The sequence below is a fragment of the Diadema antillarum genome, unplaced genomic scaffold (genome assembly GCF_040938485.1).
Source record: "Diadema antillarum isolate AM-2024a unplaced genomic scaffold, OU_Dant_1.0 scf00000028, whole genome shotgun sequence".
Taxonomy (NCBI): Eukaryota; Metazoa; Echinodermata; class Echinoidea; order Diadematoida; family Diadematidae; genus Diadema; species Diadema antillarum.
Genome location: NW_027270917.1, coordinates 4,651,236 through 4,669,676, shown reverse-complemented (window position 1 = coordinate 4,669,676; position 18,441 = coordinate 4,651,236). Strand labels below are relative to the sequence as shown.

The following is an 18,441-nucleotide window of genomic DNA, read 5'->3' as shown; positions in this document are numbered from 1 at the left end:
GAAATTTTCAAAATCGTAACAACACCGTCCCTAAGATGATAATTGCAATATATTTGACAATAGCAAGATTGAAATGCATAAGTGTAAATGTATACGGGAACATGTAAGATATCAACACAAGGGACGGTCATCATAAGCAGAGCTTGACGAGGCCCTATCAAATATACAATGTGCTTGTTAACAATTTGGTCACGTATACGATTCGTTTTCCCGGTTCTGCTGTTGGCCGAAATGCTCATGTACAATAATAGCTATTATCATTTCTGCACGTAGACCATGAATGGCTTTGCACTTTTCCGAGTATGAACGTAATCAACGTATCATTTCATTCATAGTTGTGATGTCAGATTGCTAAAGGACATGAAATATTTACAAGATTTTTTACTGCCCACGATAACCATAGGATATCAAAGTGGCTCAGAAGATATACAAATTCTGCTGTGGTTCCAAAGAAACTTTTTTTTTCTGCTTTGTTTGATTGTCGATCACGTAGATTGCTGTTCCTGAATTCGAGGCAGACCGATGAATCATAAAATACCTTACAACCATGACTTCAGTTTGAATTAAAAAAAAATGCTCATGAGATTTCATAATCTATGCAGGCATAAATATAAGGTACACCTGTCCGCATAATTTATGACGATGATGTTTTGGTATCGTAACATGTGCCAGAAACGTTTCTTTTTTGTTTGTTTGTTTGTTTGTTTGTTTGTTTTTGTTTGTTTGTCTGTTTGTTTGTTTTTTGTCAGTATTTTGTGGTTCCTAGAACTGTATTCATGACTGGGTGAAAGTTAATATAATTTAAGAACATTTTCATTTATTACTACCCAAGCTACCTAGCAGCACTTCCGGCGAACAATAATTTTGTTTACCTTTTGTCCCGGTGACCATTGTTACCCATAGATGATGTTTGAAAAATTAATAATGACTCAAGGGGGACTACGTTCTTTATCTCTTTGCCTGAAATAGTTAATAGGGTTTCCTGCCAATGTAACCGGATGTTTGTTTGTTTGTTTGTTTGTTTTCGTTCGGATTTTTTGGCAGCGCGGAAGTGCGTGGACAAGCGACTGACCGAGCTAGCCTCGATGGCGTCCAAGGGGGAAACCGTGGAGGACAGCGGCATTCTTACCCACCTCCTGGCCAGCCAGAAGCTCAGCATGAAAGAGGTCTACAGTAACGCCTGCGAGCTGCTCCTTGCTGGAGTCGACACGGTGAGTTGTCCGCCCTCGCGCCGCCGCCGCCTCTGCGGCGGTGCGGCGGCATTACGCTCGGAAACGAGCCGTAGCTGTCTGATCCAGCTATCTAATTTCCGGCTGCCAAGTCCACTCTTTTGAAGAAGCACGCGGTGCCACGACTCTATCTTCATTATTCCTTTATGTCTTGCAGTGGAATGCATTGCTGTAGTTCATTTACAGTGGTGTCTAAGAAACTCTGAATTATTCAGTTGCGGTTATTTGCATGTAGCCATAATAGTATGAAAGCACATATTACCAAGATATCTTTTCTTTTTTTTTTCTTTTTTCTTTTCTTTTTTCTTTTTTTTTTTTTTTTTTTTTTTTGGGGGGGGGGCATGTTAGGAAGGAAATGACTGATTTATAGGTTGACTTAGGAATTGAAATAAGAGGGTTTGTGGGGGGGGGGTTCTGTCATCTCTCGAGAAGGCATTGACATTATTCCCTGATGACAGCGAACAAGCTGTTTTGGCTTCGTTTCTCATCATGAGCCGATTTTGTGGAATGACGGAAAACGCGTGTCATCATCAGTCATCTTCACCAAAACTTGTCAATGACCACAGAAACAACCCGTCATTGTGGAGTCATCCCCTCAGCGATCGAACGAAGTGCACTTTTGGACCCCTTCTCCGTAGAAACGTTACTATACTGCGCAGGGTCAGAAGGTCAAGGTGTGCGAATTGAAAGAAGGTCGATGCGACAATGTGTATATACATTGTTTTGTGAGGCGGATGTTTCGTTGGCGCTGAGCAAGTCTGCTCATCTTTAGATTAAAGATGTAGTTCAGCATTAGCAGCAGCTAGGTTGATTCCCTTTAATAGCTCCACATCCCTTTCCGTAGCTTTTCACACCGGATTCTCCAATAGGAACTGGTTTCCACAAAAGTCGGCGTCCATTACCTTGCCACCGACTAGCGAGCATAAAACAAACAAAACAAATGAAACAAAAAATAAAACAACATTTAAATAAGCATTCATATTGAAGTTAGGTCTAGGTCAATGCCGAAGCACGATGGGTAACCGATAGATCAAAATGTTCGAATTGATTATATGGTGTTGCCGAACTTTGTATCATCTTTCCCTCTTTAAAATGTTATTTATGGACGTACGATAGTACTTTGTCGTATGATCATTTGTTGATTGATTGATGAATACTGATGGATAATTCATAATTGATTGAATGATCAAAACATAAAGTGTATGATTACCACAACCGATCAACCATGAAAATTAGCCAGTTGTTATCCCCGTTAAACGCTTCATCCGAGCTCGTTTCAGCGTCGCTTGCAGACTTGCACAGTCTCGATTCAGGAATGCCCTTCAACATGTCCAATGTCGGTTTCAAACGCCTTAATTAAAGTCCTCGAAAATAACTTGCTCAGGCCATTTTCTTGTGTGCACAGAACATCCCTTTGTATCTGAGTTCCTGATTTCAAAGCCATTTGTGTGCAGTCCATAAATAGCAGCCATGTTGACTGTGGGTAGAGGACATCGCGAGCTGAGAGAAGTAGCATATATTGTCCAGTGCTTGATGTGTTTCCCAATGTCCGAAGGCGGCAGAGAGGTAACGCACAACAGCTGGCATCCACATTATTGCCCAAACAACTTTCAAACTTCAAAGGTGAAATCCCGCTCCATGTTCAAGTTAACTTGAATAAAACGATGTGAAATCTAGAGTGAGTCATAGGAACCGGATGGTATAGACGTTTCATAAAACTCGAAGCTGGAATATGAAGAGAGATACTGGCTTATTACATTCCCACTATATCCAGGAAACGGATGTACATGTTGGCTATAGCCATGACGTGTATGCAATATAGATGTGGTGAGAATGTCATCGAGTCCAAATTCCCCCATCTATACCTATGTACAGAGTTCCACTACAGTTCTATTTTGGTGAAATGAAATCAAGAGAAATACACTTTGTTACCTTCCGATCGTAAATAATGAGTAAAGAGTTGTAATAAAATATAAAAGCTTTGACTTGTATTTCTTAGTAATTTTAATCACTACATAATCAATCAAAATATAACTTTAATGACTCTTTTTTAATGTTGAAACCAATAAGAGATATTGACACCAACTCCTCATTCAAAATGCTTTATTCAAGTTAACTTGAATGTGATATGGACTTTTGTTTTAAAGGCGGAATTTCCCTCGCCCAACCCTCGCACTTTCCGCGTATACGTATTATGAAGATACCATTTTGGCAGCAGCCGAAAAACATTTATAGTCGGTTTGTTCAGTGGTGAGAGATTGAATGTTTCTGCCTTCAGATTTGTCTAATTTTCTTTGAACGCGCCTGAATCTACCAGAATGCATTTGGAATAATATGCAATTGTGATCATAAGTCAGTGACGCTGTGACGTCATGATTTAATCCTCACTGACTGACAATCACACACACAAGTGAGGGTCGGCTAAACCACTTTAACGCATCACCTTGACTACAAAGCGGAAGAGCAGCAGTGGCGGATCCAGGCAGGGGCGCACCAGGCTCCCCTTTAATTTTTGTTAAAAACAAAAGAAATAAAAAAAATGGGGATGCATGTGCCCCCCCCCCCTTCCTTTAAGGAATTCCTGGATTCGCCCCTAAGCAGTGTGGTGCCGTTGAGACATGGCTCTGAAAACGAGCAGTCGAACCATACATCGTCGTATATTGAAAATAGATACGTTTCAGTGCAAGGCCATCGATGTCGGGACCTGGTTCCCTATTGTACGTGGGATAGTCATCTCATCGACACCCTGGCGAGTGAAAAGCTCCTGGGTGGTAGAACTCACTGACAAGGCTTCGGGGGATAGGGCGTTTATACGGATCAGAGAGTGAGAGAGAGGCTCTTCAATATCTTGAAAAGGAGAACATTAAACGGTCGCCAAAAATATCGTTATGTGACATCTGGTTAAAGGATTCTTTCATTTTTTTTTCAAGCGATATTGCACGAGGGCACCATGGATATGCATTCAATAGGTAGGAGACAGTAATAATGGTTGATTTAGTCTTAGCCTGTTAAAACATTGCTTTCGATGGAAGGGGTGTTATAGTTTTAGATGAGATTTAGGCTTCAGGTTTCTAACTTTTTGTGAGATTATGAGAAACCTCTCATGAAATACCAGTGAAAGAGCATACTAATCTAAGAGGAATTCAAAGTTTGTTTGATGAAAACTGGTTTGATGAAAATTGGTGGAAGTGGCTGCGATATTCAAAACAAATAGGGGCCTAGCCCTTAAAAAAGTGGGACCCACCTTTTATTAGGACCACTTTGTTTTGCTTTGGTTGTGGATATCTCAGCCATTTCAAACTCGATTATCATCAAATGAACCTTTAACTCCTAATAGAATTGTATGCTCTTTTTACATAAGTCATGTTTTCATAAATGGTTTCTTATTATCTCGCGAAAAAAAGGTTAAGATCTGAATCCCCCGTTTCAACCAAAGCTATGCCATCCCCTTTAAGCTTTGTAGTTCTTCATGTTCAGTGACAAACATTTCGGACGTTACTTTGCTGATGACGAGAAACTCTAATTTGATAAAACGGTGGAAAAAGGAGCACGGGAATTACCCAAACCAGCTGCGAGAGAGGAAACAGTGCTGTCAAAGGGTGGGGGCAGGGAGGAACGGAATAGCGTTCGCTTTCACTCGAGGAACCATGATGGTGATATAGGTTGATGGGTGGTGTACAGTGGGCGGCGATGTTTAACACCAAGTTCCTCGATACGGAGCACTCCGGAAAACTCGTTTCCCCAAGAAAAAAAAAATCATTCTCTAAATGAGAGGGCCAGGGAAGACAGCAAGGCAGAAGAAGGGAGAAAAAAATGGTGCACACATCACAAGAAACAAGAACTTGAACGGGGGAATGAGGAAAACCCGGTCAGGATTGATTTATTCAGGATTTTGTTCTCATTATGAAACTCGACATAAATGGACATCAGAACTCTTTCGATCGATACATGAGATCCGTTAAGGAAGAAAGGACAGCGCGGGTGTGAATGTATTTCTGACGAAGAAGAGTGAGAGAGCAAGAGGGAGAGATGATATATATATATATATGAGATAGGGAGAGAAAATAGAAAGAGACTCTTGTGGTAACATGGCGAGAGTTCGCGTGCTTTTGTCTCTCCCCGGACCTCCGCTGAATTACAGATTCTAGGAAATCGGATAGCCACTCCCGTTAACGACATAAATCCTCCGGATAAAACGATATATTAGAGTGGCGAATAGGAAGATGCATATGCCGAAAGTGAAAAAAAAAAATGCATTTTCGTTCAAATGCCGCTGAGATTTCTTGAAATGTTGAACACAATTTGCCCCTTTGTTGAGTGATGTTAGATTAACTATCTCGCGGGTAGTGCACTTTCCCATATACAACTGCATCTTATCAAGGAGGGATGATATACCCTAATGCTGAAAAAAGAAATCACGCTTAATGTGCTGCTTGGGTTGGATTTACGAGCGATACGAATTTGTAGATGAATATAAAAATGATTTAAATGAATCAATCAAGGATCAAAGAACACAAAGATTTTAAGATGGAAATGATTTAATCACAACAGAATTCCAACTTTTGCGTCTTGCAAATCGTATACGCCATAACTGAGGTATGATGAATAATAAACATTTTTGTCTAGAAGTGATTTGGAGTCCCAAGTAATGGTGATCTGCAATTTGTCGACAATTTCCTTGAGGAGAAATTGTCTCGTGGTAAAAATGAACTGCAGAAACTGAGAGAAGTCGGGTGTTGCGATCTGAAAGACCCGAATGTGATTTTGTTCACGTGTAAAACTAGATTCATTCCAATCAGCACAAGTGGTGGTGAGTGTGTGCTTGTTTCGGCTTCCCCGCACGAGGCGCTGTAGACGAGTTCCGGAAAACGCGTAACTCGATCTGCAGCAAAGCCCCTGTTAATTCGTGTACCCTATCAGCCTGATCAGCCACGGACCTGGTTTTGGTTCCTGTCCGCGAGCAAATTCAATTTAGGGACTGTTTAAAGGCGCATGGAAACCATTACATTATTATACTTCGCGAAGAGGAAGATTCGTGTTGAGATTTCTAGTCTCTCGGTATATGAGATGAGTAAGCCTCGCCGAAAAGAGAGAGAAAAAAGAGAATACAGAAACACTGTCAAAAATGGGCAAAATTGATCCAGTCTTTAGTTGTTCATTTCATGGTATCGTCTTGTTGATTACCATCCAGAATGAGACATGCGTAGGTCCTATATCTCAGAGTGAACGAAGATGTGCTTCCATTCCTCTTGTAAGATGTAAACCTTTTTTCCCTCGTAACATTAACTATTGTTGTTGGCCATCTAATCTATTTTGTCTGCCGAAAATCCATTTGGGATTATGATGTATCATGCAATGTGTCGCTAATTCACACGGGTAAGTTGAAAAAGTCAAACAAAGGGGAAATTGAAAGTTTCGCAGAAGCACAGAGAAGCAGTCACGCTTTAGATTGAACAGTGAATCGCTACAGATTCCAAACGTGCACTTTGTGATTATGATTCGCTATACCATAGTTGTGTATAGATCTTTTTATCGCGTTTCACTGTTTGTTTTGTGTGTTTCAGAATGTTGTGATTGTATTCTTCTGGTGTATTGCCTTAAAAAAACGAAAATGAGCATTCAGAAAGAATTTCAAGTGATCACTGCCATTGGCAATATTCGTAGTTTATGTGCGGCGTCTGTTCTACATCAAGCGACAGCGCTGCTGATGTGCAAAGTGATTCAGTGCTGACATGTTCGAGAAGTGGTGGAAATATCTGGGATTAGTAGTCTCCGCCCCAGCTGTTACTATGTATCTCTTTCCCGCCCGCACCTCTATTGGTCCTTTTATCCAAAGTTTCATTGATGAGACAGTTGGCTTTTATGTTGTTGTATGTGTCAAGAAAGTGCATGTGACCCGAAAGTAAGAGGAAAATGTACAAACAAAAAAAGTGCACCAACAGAGTGCCAGTTGTATGTCATCATTACAGGGATAACGATTCACGTGATAGAAATAAAATGATGTGAAGAAGCTGTGGAAGAGAGAGAGAAAAGTCGAAAAGAGGGAGGGGAGAGAATAGGCTGGGGACAATGATATGGATCTTTGAATGTTATTTGCTTTTCCGTAATACTAACCACTGTATCTTCGAAAGTCTTAAGACAGAAAAACGTCCATACGTTTGAGAACAGCAGACTACATTTTGCCCTCGTCACTGTCGATCTTTGTTTCGTTGTCTCTTTCGCCGCTGCTTCCAAGAAAGTAAAATGTTTGAAATGTTATATTAACATGATTTTCACTAATACAGACAGCTTTTCGTTTTCGCTCGATATAAGTGTTTCATTGAGATTACCCCTCCCCCCCCCCAAAAAAAAGAGCGCTTAGAGGACAAGTTCACCCAAATAATGCGTGAATTGATTGAATGCTCCAATATTGGTAGAACGCATCAGTGAAAGTTTGAGTCGTTGTACATACAGTTGTACGTGACATCATAAGCTGCAGTAGTCTTCTCATCCAGCGATGGTTGCACAGACACTTGGATTATAATTCATAACTTTTGAACGAATTGTCGGATTTTCCTCAAACTTTCAATGATGTTTTCTTAATCATATTGCTGCATTCACTCAATCCACACATGTATGTTTGTGTGAACTTGTCCTTTTAAGTCATGAAACAGCCGTTCTGTTTGGCAGTCAATCGCATGTGTGTTCGGGATGCCATAGCGCCCGCTCGTAGACCCCTTGGGATAGTGACATACTGTGCGGCCGATCAATCAGACTGGCTTGGTAGCAATCCAGGTATCCAATCAGTCCACCTCCTCCCGGTGATGCGGAATCGATTTACCCTATACCGCCATCCCAATGTGTGTCACAGTCTTCTGTTCCGAGTTTTGCGTCCAACATACCCATATGATATTCAACCCTTCCTCTCCCCTCCAACCAAACCCCTCCCCATCCCAACTCGCTCCATGATACAGAAGAAAATACAAACAGAGAAAGTAATCTGGAAAAGCCGTTTAAATGTGGTAAATACCTCGGTAGTGATGAATTTGCGAGCGCTTTTCGTTACGTCGGAAGTGTCGATTGATATAGAGGTCACGCACATAGTTCCACTCGTGTTCTCTCGGAGTGGGCTTGTGCGTTAACCATTTGCGGTCGGATGAGTAACGAAATGCCTGATGGGCGCGTGGAAAATCCGTCTGGTCCGTTTATGTCTACACCTGTCTGTGCTGTGAAATTGGATTAGACGCGAATAGTACGAGAGTTTGTTTTTCAAAGCATGTAACAGTGCCTACCTGACACATTCCTGTTTCTTTCTCCCTCTCCGAATTTACCTTGTCAGAGGATAAAGTTTTCTCGCAATACAATGAATGAAACGCATCGCGAAGACCCTTGATACGTTACCATTTATGTTCTTGATTTCCCACGCCTTGTAAGAGTTACAATTGTCCGGGATTTTGCTCATATAAAAACCCCGGTCACACAGCGCTTTACGGCTTAATCACGGCCAAAACACGTCAAAACGTAGTCTCCCGTGAAGCAGACGATGTTGTTCGCGTTGATGTCGAGTTTAAGACGAGCTACGGTCGATTTATAGACGTGGCAGGACCCGGGGAAAAATCGGAACGGCGTCGGACGCGGTAAAAAGTTTTGAACTGCTCAAAACTTTATTCCGCGGACAACCACGGGCGGCATACGTGGTAAAGACGTGCAACACACGTGAAACACACGTGGTAGTCCGTGTTCCGGCAGTGATTAAAACTTGGGGAGACGCAGTAAGACGCGACAGTTTTGAGGTCTGTCACGGGCAGAGCACGGTTATCTGACGGGTGTTACGCGTTGGTATCACGGGAACTAGCGTGCGTTTAGCGGCTTGTCACTGACAAATGGATTTTCGGCGTACATACACGTGCCTGGACGTGGTTAACCGTGCTTAGGCAGTGCTTCAGCAGTGGAACAGCCGCCCACGGCCATACCCCGTACAAAGCACGGCCGAACCAAAATTGACCAAAAAGTTACCACTTACGACCACGTCCACCAGATTTTCATAACTTTTTGTACGTGATTTAGACGTGGAGTGCTGTGGACGGGGGCTAAAGATAATGTTTCGGTTTGCCGTCCGAGATATTTAACGGACATATCATTGCCAAGCACGGGGAAACTACAACGTGCGAAACGAAGTCAGTTCGGTCCTTCAACTCAAACCTTGGAAAGGGAGCTTAGATATGAAGATGATTTGCATAATTACTCAAATGATCTTAGTCATGACTTTACAGTCTGCTGAATAATTCGAGTACTCTTTATGCGCTTGTTATAATTTTGTACCCCTTCCCCTTCCAACCAGCTACATGCATGTCATCTTCTGCGTGTTCTCACGAGTTGATGAACAGTGCTGCACAGATCGCAAAGTGCTGAATCATAACGCAGAAGTTGCGAGTTAGTTGGATGGCCTATACCATGCAGATCTAATTATGGTAATCAGTTCAACTTTACCGCAAGTATAAACCGGGCGCATTGTAATAGACTGACCCTCCCCCGCGATAAACCAATTTCTGGTAATACGAACAGAGTGTCGAGTGTCATAAGGAGAGTGTTTGTGCTGTTAAAGTGGAACTGAACCATTACGACGCGTACGCGCCCGGAAAATCCGCGCTCTCGTTTCATTTTTTTTTATACGAACGTTTAATTATTTTGAATGGTATCTCTGTCGTGTTCTTCTTTTCTTTGTGCAAGCATCAAAATTGTCCTCACACGCAGCTGTGTTTCGTTTCGTAGAATGCTGCTGGTTTTTAAGATCTAGTATATCTTTTTTATTACCACTGCTATTTTGTCTGCATGTCTGCACCTACAACTTTTGTTTCATCAGCTCCTGCTACCAGCAAGTGTGATTATCCATCTGTTTTATTCTTCTGCTCAGTCGCATCTCTGAAAATGATTATGATGTGATTGAGATTTAGAAGTGCCGTCTGATACGTAAAGCTAGCCTGTTTGTTTGTTTGTTTGTTTGTTTGATTGATTGTTTGTTTTTACTTTTACGTCTTATCCCATGATTATTCATTTTTATTTCCAGCCACTATTTTGGTGAATACCTTTTTTTTCGATCCGATCGAACACTCACACATGCATTATCCTGAATACGAAAACGAGCTATATTTCTTTGTGAGATAAGGACACAGCACAAGAAACCCATTGAAAAATAAATGTGTGATTAAGTCCTTCACTTTTACAGTCATTCCAGGCTCATCTGCATGTTGTTGTCATAGTAACGTTAAGAAGACATTTCGAGTAGGCCTATATGTGATAGTATGTATGTCCCTTGACCACTCTACAGAGTGGCTTTGGCGCAGTATATATAAAGACATATTATCTATTATGTATTATTATTATTATTATTATTATTATTATTATTATTATTATTATTATTATCATTATCACTATTATCATTATTATTATTATTATTATACTGCGTTAAAACATAAGTATATTTCTCTCATTTTGTTTTGTTTTGACTGTGCGGTTGCAGATGATAATTATTTATTGTGTTTGTACCAAGTCATTGAATCAAATCCGCGCTTTCCACTTCTGAAAGTGAGTATGACATAAAGCGGACCCGGGAGTTATGGGCTAAACTGTTAAAGCCATCTGCCATGCATGTCGAGGATTATGATCAAGAAACACACACACACACACACACACAGCATCAACAAAGTTAACAACAAGAAAATAGAACTTAAACAAACAGAGAGTTATGATTGTATGGATGTGGGCACGTGCTGCTTTGCTGGTCCGAATGCCGGTGTTGATAACAGGATGTGCGTTAATGCGTAATCACTGCGCAGATTGCTTCCACTTTCCAGCATGACTAGACAATAAATAATGAATATGGCCTCTTCCAGCAAACTTGAATATGGCTAATGCTGTTTATGATTAAATGTGTTTTACGCGCAGTAAAGCGCATTTTTCATTTCATAAGATGAGAAGGCCGGATATTGTTCCCAGGCCTGATGTCGATCGCGCGAAACGGAGAAAATAACATGTAGTCACATTCTTCCTACGGATAGTCCTCATTCCTTGATGAGAATCCCTACGATGTCACTTAAGTTGCTCAGCGGCGTGTAATCGTCCTCTCCACGACCACCTGTCCCGTTTCTGTCGGCCTGGGGTGCCAAAAGGTAGCCGTAACTCATCTTAGCAGTATACATCGTCCTCGACTTGCATTTTGGTAGATTGATTCGAACACATGACCTCAAAATGATCTGTTGTGAATTTAAAAATTACGTTCCAGCCTAGAAAGCGATAAAATGTTCCCTTTAAAGATATCTCTAGCGAGCCCCATCAGCAAGTCGTTTTTCCCACATTGATAAGTCGGTTTTAATCAGGAGCGGAAATGTCCCTTCATCGGAAGAGACGCAAGGGCGGTCCGGCACTGATGACACAAATCAATTGCAGACGCAACGCGTCAAGAGGCCAAGAGGGCCAGCTTGGCCTTTCTCCCTTAAAGAACTTCGGGTGCTGCTTTGGCAACTAGCATGCCTTGATCTGGTTTTTCTTTTGAACAACACCATTTCTTTAATGAAGAAGATGAAGAGTTCAGTCGGCACTCCTTCGACTCTGTGAACTTTTGCTTATCGATTTGGCGATCTCGTCTGCTTCTTATTGTCACTGTCTCTTCTCTCACACTCTTTATGAGAATGATGTTCTCCCGCGGTCCGTCATCCTGTCAATGTAGTTTTGCTCCCACACGTTGTTGTTTTTGTTGTTTTTCAACAAAATTGTTGTTTCTCTCAGCTCCTCTGATTTTGATTAGCCTCTGGTGTCTATCAGCCGCATTATCAACACCAAAAGCCATCCAATAGACATTGAGTGTAATCTCCTCTTGTTTCAGGCTTTTTAAAAAAGAGAATCCATGCTAGATAGCACTTAACCCTTACACATGTATGACTCTTCTGAATTGTCTTGTTCACTGACCAAATGTTTTAATTGGAGCCAAAGGGTAAGATCTGAGATAGGGAAATCTTTGAAAGCATTTCTTTAAAAACGTGTATGGCTACACACAAGGCTCGACACTTACTTTACTTTTCGCACCAAAATCATCAAATTGCGTTTTTGCTTTTTTGTTTTTTTGTTTTTTGTGGCCCGACCATATAAATTTGGTGACCCAAAAATGTAAAGAAAACATAGAAATGAAAAGATTCACAAAGCATTAAAACAATGTCATAAACCATGGCGCATTGCAGATGTATACTGGTCGATGATGATCATGATGAAATTCTCTGGAATAAGTATGTTTGCTTTAATGCCTCAAGGATGTCAGTCGCAACAACGTGCACATCAGAATGCCTGATGCCTCACAACTTCTCTCCCGGGATTACGTAGTATCAAACAAAATCACGATCGATATTTGACTTTCAGTATCCACATCACCGCTCCCCATGATAAAGATTATTTGAATATTGACAAGTATGACAACGGCATTCAAATAACGTCACTTATAATAACTACCAAGCTCATGTTGAATTGAGGCACAAACATAGTTTTCCACGACACTGTGCACGCATTCAAGAAATGATTTCATTTAACATATAGGAGTATATATGCTTCTATACTTGGAAAGATAAAAGTCGGATGAGAGGTAGAAAAATAGCTTTGCGGAATTTTGCCGTTAAATAGACGAGTTCTGTCGCGAGGACTATCTTGCAACCCTGGTAGCGGTGTCTGCTGAAATGCGTACAGTTGTGAAGCACTGAGCCCCGATTCATTTTCCCCTTTTTGAGTGGGATACACATGAAAAAAATAATCTACACAATCTTTTCTTAAAAACTGGTGGCCGGGCCAACATGTACATGTAGGGCCACCGCTAATATCGAGCTCCGTGGCTACAACATCATAAAGCAAAAACATTTGTGTCAGTAATTGAGGCAGTAACCTTTAAGTGTTGCAGTCTGTAGAATGAGTTGAGTATGAGGGACATTTTAGTGCCAGTGATTAATGTAAACAAAGTGCAGAAGGTATTAAAAGCAGATGTGAGCAAGAAATCATTGGAAACATGAGCTGTCTCTATAATATTTCTCTTTTTAACTGTTTAAGCGGAAACTAATGAACTAAGCAAGGAAATATGACGTAATCACTTGCTATATGCTATCTTTGCCAAAAAACAGGAAGATCGAACGCAGATCACCCCCTAACCAATCAGTATAGGGACATTCGCGTTATTACTTTCAGATGTAACAAATCACAAGTAGGTATTTGCGAACATTGTCGTTATTTCGCGAGCTCGCTAATCAGTGCTTTCCTTTCAGTACTGCACAGTTTGTGCCAATCACTTGCTTTTATTGATGCTGGTTATTCTTGTTGATAAAGAAGATGAAGACGAAGATGATGATAATGATGATGATGATGATGATGATGATGTCAAAAAGCAACGCTAAGTCACATATTTCGTTATATCTTACCACAGACGTCCAACACGTTGGCCTGGACGCTTTACGAGCTGTCCCGTCACCCCGACACTCAGGAGCGTCTGTTCGCCGAAATAGAGGGCGCTCTTGCACTTAGCGGTCGAGACATTCCGGAGCATGACGATCTGCCCAACATGCCTTACCTGAAGGGAATTATCAAAGAAACTCTGAGGTCAGTATTCCGAGAATTATGCCATTTTTGTTTGGGTGATGAAGGCTTCGAAACCTTCTCGGGTTTGATTTGGTTTCGTTTATTTCTGCATCAAAGCAAATACAAATTCAACATGAATTTCAGAGACATAAAGAATGACAAATGCAATGATTGATATGATCACAAAACATTACACAAGTAGATAAGCACAAGCAATAGTATTGTGCTGTTAAAAGAAGAAATTTGTTTAATTACTTGAGAGATGTACCCAGTACTTACAACTACCGCATGTCGCATCGTGTAAGTTTTGTTCAAAAGCTATTATAAACTAGAGTCTTTTCAATGAGTGAATGAGATTCATGCTCTGCTTGGTTTAGTGAATCTATGACTTGAGCGAATAATAAGAGAAGTCTTTCCTAAATGCCTATAGATTGTAATATTTTGTTTATCAAACCTCCACGAGGTAATATGGGAAGATGCGTGTTCGCGAGGACGAAGTAGAAATGTCTTGTTTTTTATATGTATTAATTTTGTGTGTGTGTTCGTCCCTAATAATTTCCATTCCAGTGGTTCCAGTTATCAATGTTATAGTAGGGAGACAATAACGACGGGTTTACAGACGGTAGTTCTCTGTTTACGAGGCAAATGTCAGATAGAATATTTTGTCGTCATTCTTTTGATATCCGCAGATTGTACCCCGTTGTGCCAGCAAATAACCGTGTGTTGGACAAAGATGTCGAAATCGGGGGCTACCACATCCCTAAAGGAGTAAGTGGCTGACATTTTACATGCTTCATAGAGTAGGCGTACATGTTCCTACGATGTGTAAATTTGGCAATTATAATGTGTAATCACATTTTGTTAATGTCCGGTTTTCTTTTTCATCTACCCAATATTGTAGGGAGTTGTATTTTTCATTATAAATCATTGTGATATTAATCAAATCAACCATATCGAAAGAACGATAGTCTTACATTATATATGTTATATATCTCATGCATATGTAATCAATATATTTTCATTGTCATCTCCAGTGAGATTCAACTCTCTCTAGTTGATACAAACGTGAGTCAGTCTTTTCACATCCGTCCAGATGAGTTCCATGACACATATAAATATTTTGCCCCTGCGACAATTTGCTCCCATGAAATATCTGCACCCTAAGCTAAGCATGAAAGCTACCCACAAACATAACCCTATATAACCCTAATCCTAGTCCTCACATCAAACTGCACCTAAAACCCAAACCCTTTTAACTCTATGTCCTTGGAGAAAAAGACCGGAGCAATTGTCGCAGGAGCAAATGTCGTGTCACCCTCCGGATGACTCTCATTACCTCACTAGGAATCATTCTGTCATTTTTGAATGTCTTACAAATTTATGTTGTTGTTTTTTCTATCTCCCTAGTTATCATTTCTAATACGTTGAGATATACCGAAGAAAGAAGAACTAATATGGATGGGAACATTGTTCGCAATTTTTTGCATTGAGGGAGCTAATCGTTATCTTGCGATTGTTGTCGATTTTTTTTTCAAATCTTTCAGACCATGATCGGTTCTCTTCAGTACGTGATGAGTCACGACCCGGAACTCTTTCCCGATCCCGACGCCTTCCGACCCGATCGATGGTTGCGGGCCGAGGGAGTGGGCGAGGGCGTATCTTCTTTCTCCTCCCTGCCCTTCGGCTTCGGTCCCCGGATGTGCATCGGCCGCAGGATTGCCGAGATGGAGATGCATCTCGCCCTGGCACGGGTAAGGCTTATCTTTAACCCATTCCATACTGAATTCCGAAATCTCCGCGGACATAATACACTAACAGGACAACAGGTTCCAGTATAGGGAATGGGTTAACGCATTATCTGCGTATATGAAGAGTTTGGGCTAAGCGCCATTTTTAAACATTTTAAAGTAAGTTCATCATCAGATAGCGCAAAGTAAAACCTTTCCAACTATACCTCACTTGTTACATCATATCAAGGGATATTTTTGCAGTTATGATTAAAAATGTTTTTCATTTTCTTATTACTTTTTATTTTTTAGAAGCTTCAGTTACAAATATATGAAATTGACACGAATGGAGTTATCGCGTTTTGTGCTCAAACTCTTCATATTGTTTAATAGAATATATCGTTATGTTATATTAATGTTATTACTTTAATTATATTGTGAGATATTGTAATCGACATATCTAATATGAATAAACTCTCTGATCATTCCCTCCCGTTTTCATCTACCTAAATGCTAAGCATACACACAATCTCTTTTCTCTCCCCGCCCCTCTCCCCCCCCCCCTCTCTCTCTCTCTCTCTCTCTCTCTCTCTCTATATATATATATATATATATATATATATCCATTTATATTTTAGGTAGATTAATAGTTAGATAGATAAACTGACAGACAGACAGATATATCGATAGATATTCTTGGCACAGCAGCGCTCGCCTTCAGCTACGGTTTACATTATTGTTCTGGATTGAGTAGCATTAAACCATGGCTTTCACAGTGCGATTTAGAGCTCATAACTGCCGCAAAACACCTTCGTGACTGACAACCGCGAAGGCCTGTAACGAGAGGAAGTAAAAAGTATAATGAAATCGAACCAAAAACTAAACTACTAGTAAACTAAACAAAACTAATTAAAATAAAGTAAACAGAATAAACCTAAGGGCCGCAAAACAAAATCTTTCAGCAATCATTGTGTAAACTTTATTGGAATGTGCTCTAAAGACTAGTTTGCTTCAAAATATAAGCATATCTATAACTGTAATTAAACGTGCACAGCCCTTATCGTCAACTTCTCTCAGCCAACCCCCACTGATATACTACTTATGAGCCTAGGGTGTCAATCGAGAAAAAAAATGAAGCTGAAACTGAAGTAAACTAATGGCTATACACATACTCTGAGGATTTCGTGTTTGTACTTCAGGTGATCGTTTTGTTTGTGTGTTTCTTTTATTTTTCTAAAGCTCTCCAAAACGTTCGAGCTCCGTTACCGAGGCGACGACAAAGTCCTGCCCGCCGTCCGTGGCATCCTCGTGCCAGGAGCGCCGCTTAAGATCAGCTTCATGGACAGGTGAAAATTGGCTCAGCGCATTAATTAAGACGAATATTCGTACTACAAGAAAGAGAGAAAAATTCAAAAATGTGTGTTCCAAGGACAACGCAAGATCAGCGATGTGGACAAACTGAACTGACGCTGAATAAGTTACAGGGATTGTGAATCAGGTCTTGAGTCTTGAGCCACAAGATGGTTGCTTCTGGCGCTGGGTGCGTTTTATGACCAGATAGCGTGGTGAAACATGGGTAGGTCTGATTGAATCAATTTTCATCGGCTGCCCACCGGGGTACATTCTGGAGCCACGAATAGCGTCCGTCAGCCACGTGTCAGAGAATATATTCATCGAAGCTACACATGTCGGTAACGGTCGACTCCGGTCGAGATTCTTGTTATACTAAATACATAAGTCAGTGATCAAGCTGTACACAATTCGTTACGGGGATTCTTGAATATATCCGACCCAAGCCAGCCTTTCGACTCCAAGCATGGTATACCCACGATACCGGCCCCGTTTCATAAAAACTTGTTATCAATACATGTAACAAGTTACGATAGTTGTTATAAGCTACTGAAAACCTTGCATCTGAGTGGCTGAGAGCGAATTTGTCATAGAGATGTGGCAGTTGTTACTGGCAACAGGTTTTATGAAACGGGACCCACGTCTTTAGATGACAGATCCCTTTATCTGCATGTCTGATTCTCATTCAAGAGCCTATTGGACGAAGTGCCGAGGTGACTGGACCTATACGTAAACCATCGATGTTTGGTTTAAAATGAAGGCAACGTATTAGCCCACGTATCTCACGTCATTCTGATGTTACCTTGTATATCTCAGTTCATTATTATTCCAACATCTTTCCCCATCTTTGCTCTCTCCGAAACGACATTTTAATGTGGTATGCTGTTTCTCCATACGCCTATACATCTGTAGCAATGCGAGACGTAAATTTAATTGATATTTATTCATTACAGTGTGTGATTGTCGTTTCGTCAAGTAACATCGTGTGTATTCTCTATTGGTTTGATATGTTTTCTTTTCACTATTAGTACTGTCAGTGTTACTAGAGTTATCAATAAAATTGATATATCATTATTTCATTCTTTGTCGTATGAACTATTATTATCAATACTGCTATTACCATCATCAGCAGAAGCATTATTACTATTATTACTGTCATTATGATTCATAATTATATATATCATCAGTGTGTTTTTTAATTGATTTCATTATATCAATGGTTTTAAGAGAGATGTCAGTTGCTCAATCAAAATTTACTTTCTTCTATCTTCCGGCGATGTGTAAGAGTCAGAGAGGTCAAGGAACTATTTTGTACTAATACAGGAAGGAAAAAAATTATTCTAATTCATTTTAGCACTTAGAAAATATATGTTCTGGTAGCATCAATAATATCAATTAGGCTTTGTGGTTTTATTTTTTCTTATTCTTCTTTTTATTCGTTCTATCGTGTACTAATTTCTCATTATGTCTTCTTCAATGTGATTCATACAGACTAAAGTGACTTTTTAAACACTATTTGACAATGCGCAAACATTTTTTTTTTCTTGAAT

The 18,441-nt window shown here is 40.4% G+C and overlaps 1 protein-coding gene across 1 annotated transcript in view; it reads left to right on the top strand.

Annotated features, from left to right (window-relative positions):
• LOC139736898 (cytochrome P450 27C1-like) overlaps nucleotides 1-16,964 on the top strand; it is a 61,047-nt gene extending 44,083 nt beyond the window's left edge. The window contains exons 5-9 of the mRNA XM_071647560.1: nucleotides 1,045-1,211; nucleotides 13,663-13,835; nucleotides 14,504-14,582; nucleotides 15,359-15,565; nucleotides 16,781-16,964. Of these exons, the coding sequence (XP_071503661.1) occupies nucleotides 1,045-1,211; nucleotides 13,663-13,835; nucleotides 14,504-14,582; nucleotides 15,359-15,565; nucleotides 16,781-16,891 (737 nt within the window). The 3' untranslated portion in view covers nucleotides 16,892-16,964. The remainder of the gene's footprint in view (nucleotides 1-1,044; nucleotides 1,212-13,662; nucleotides 13,836-14,503; nucleotides 14,583-15,358; nucleotides 15,566-16,780) is intronic.
• Nucleotides 16,965-18,441: the final 1,477 nt, after the last annotated feature.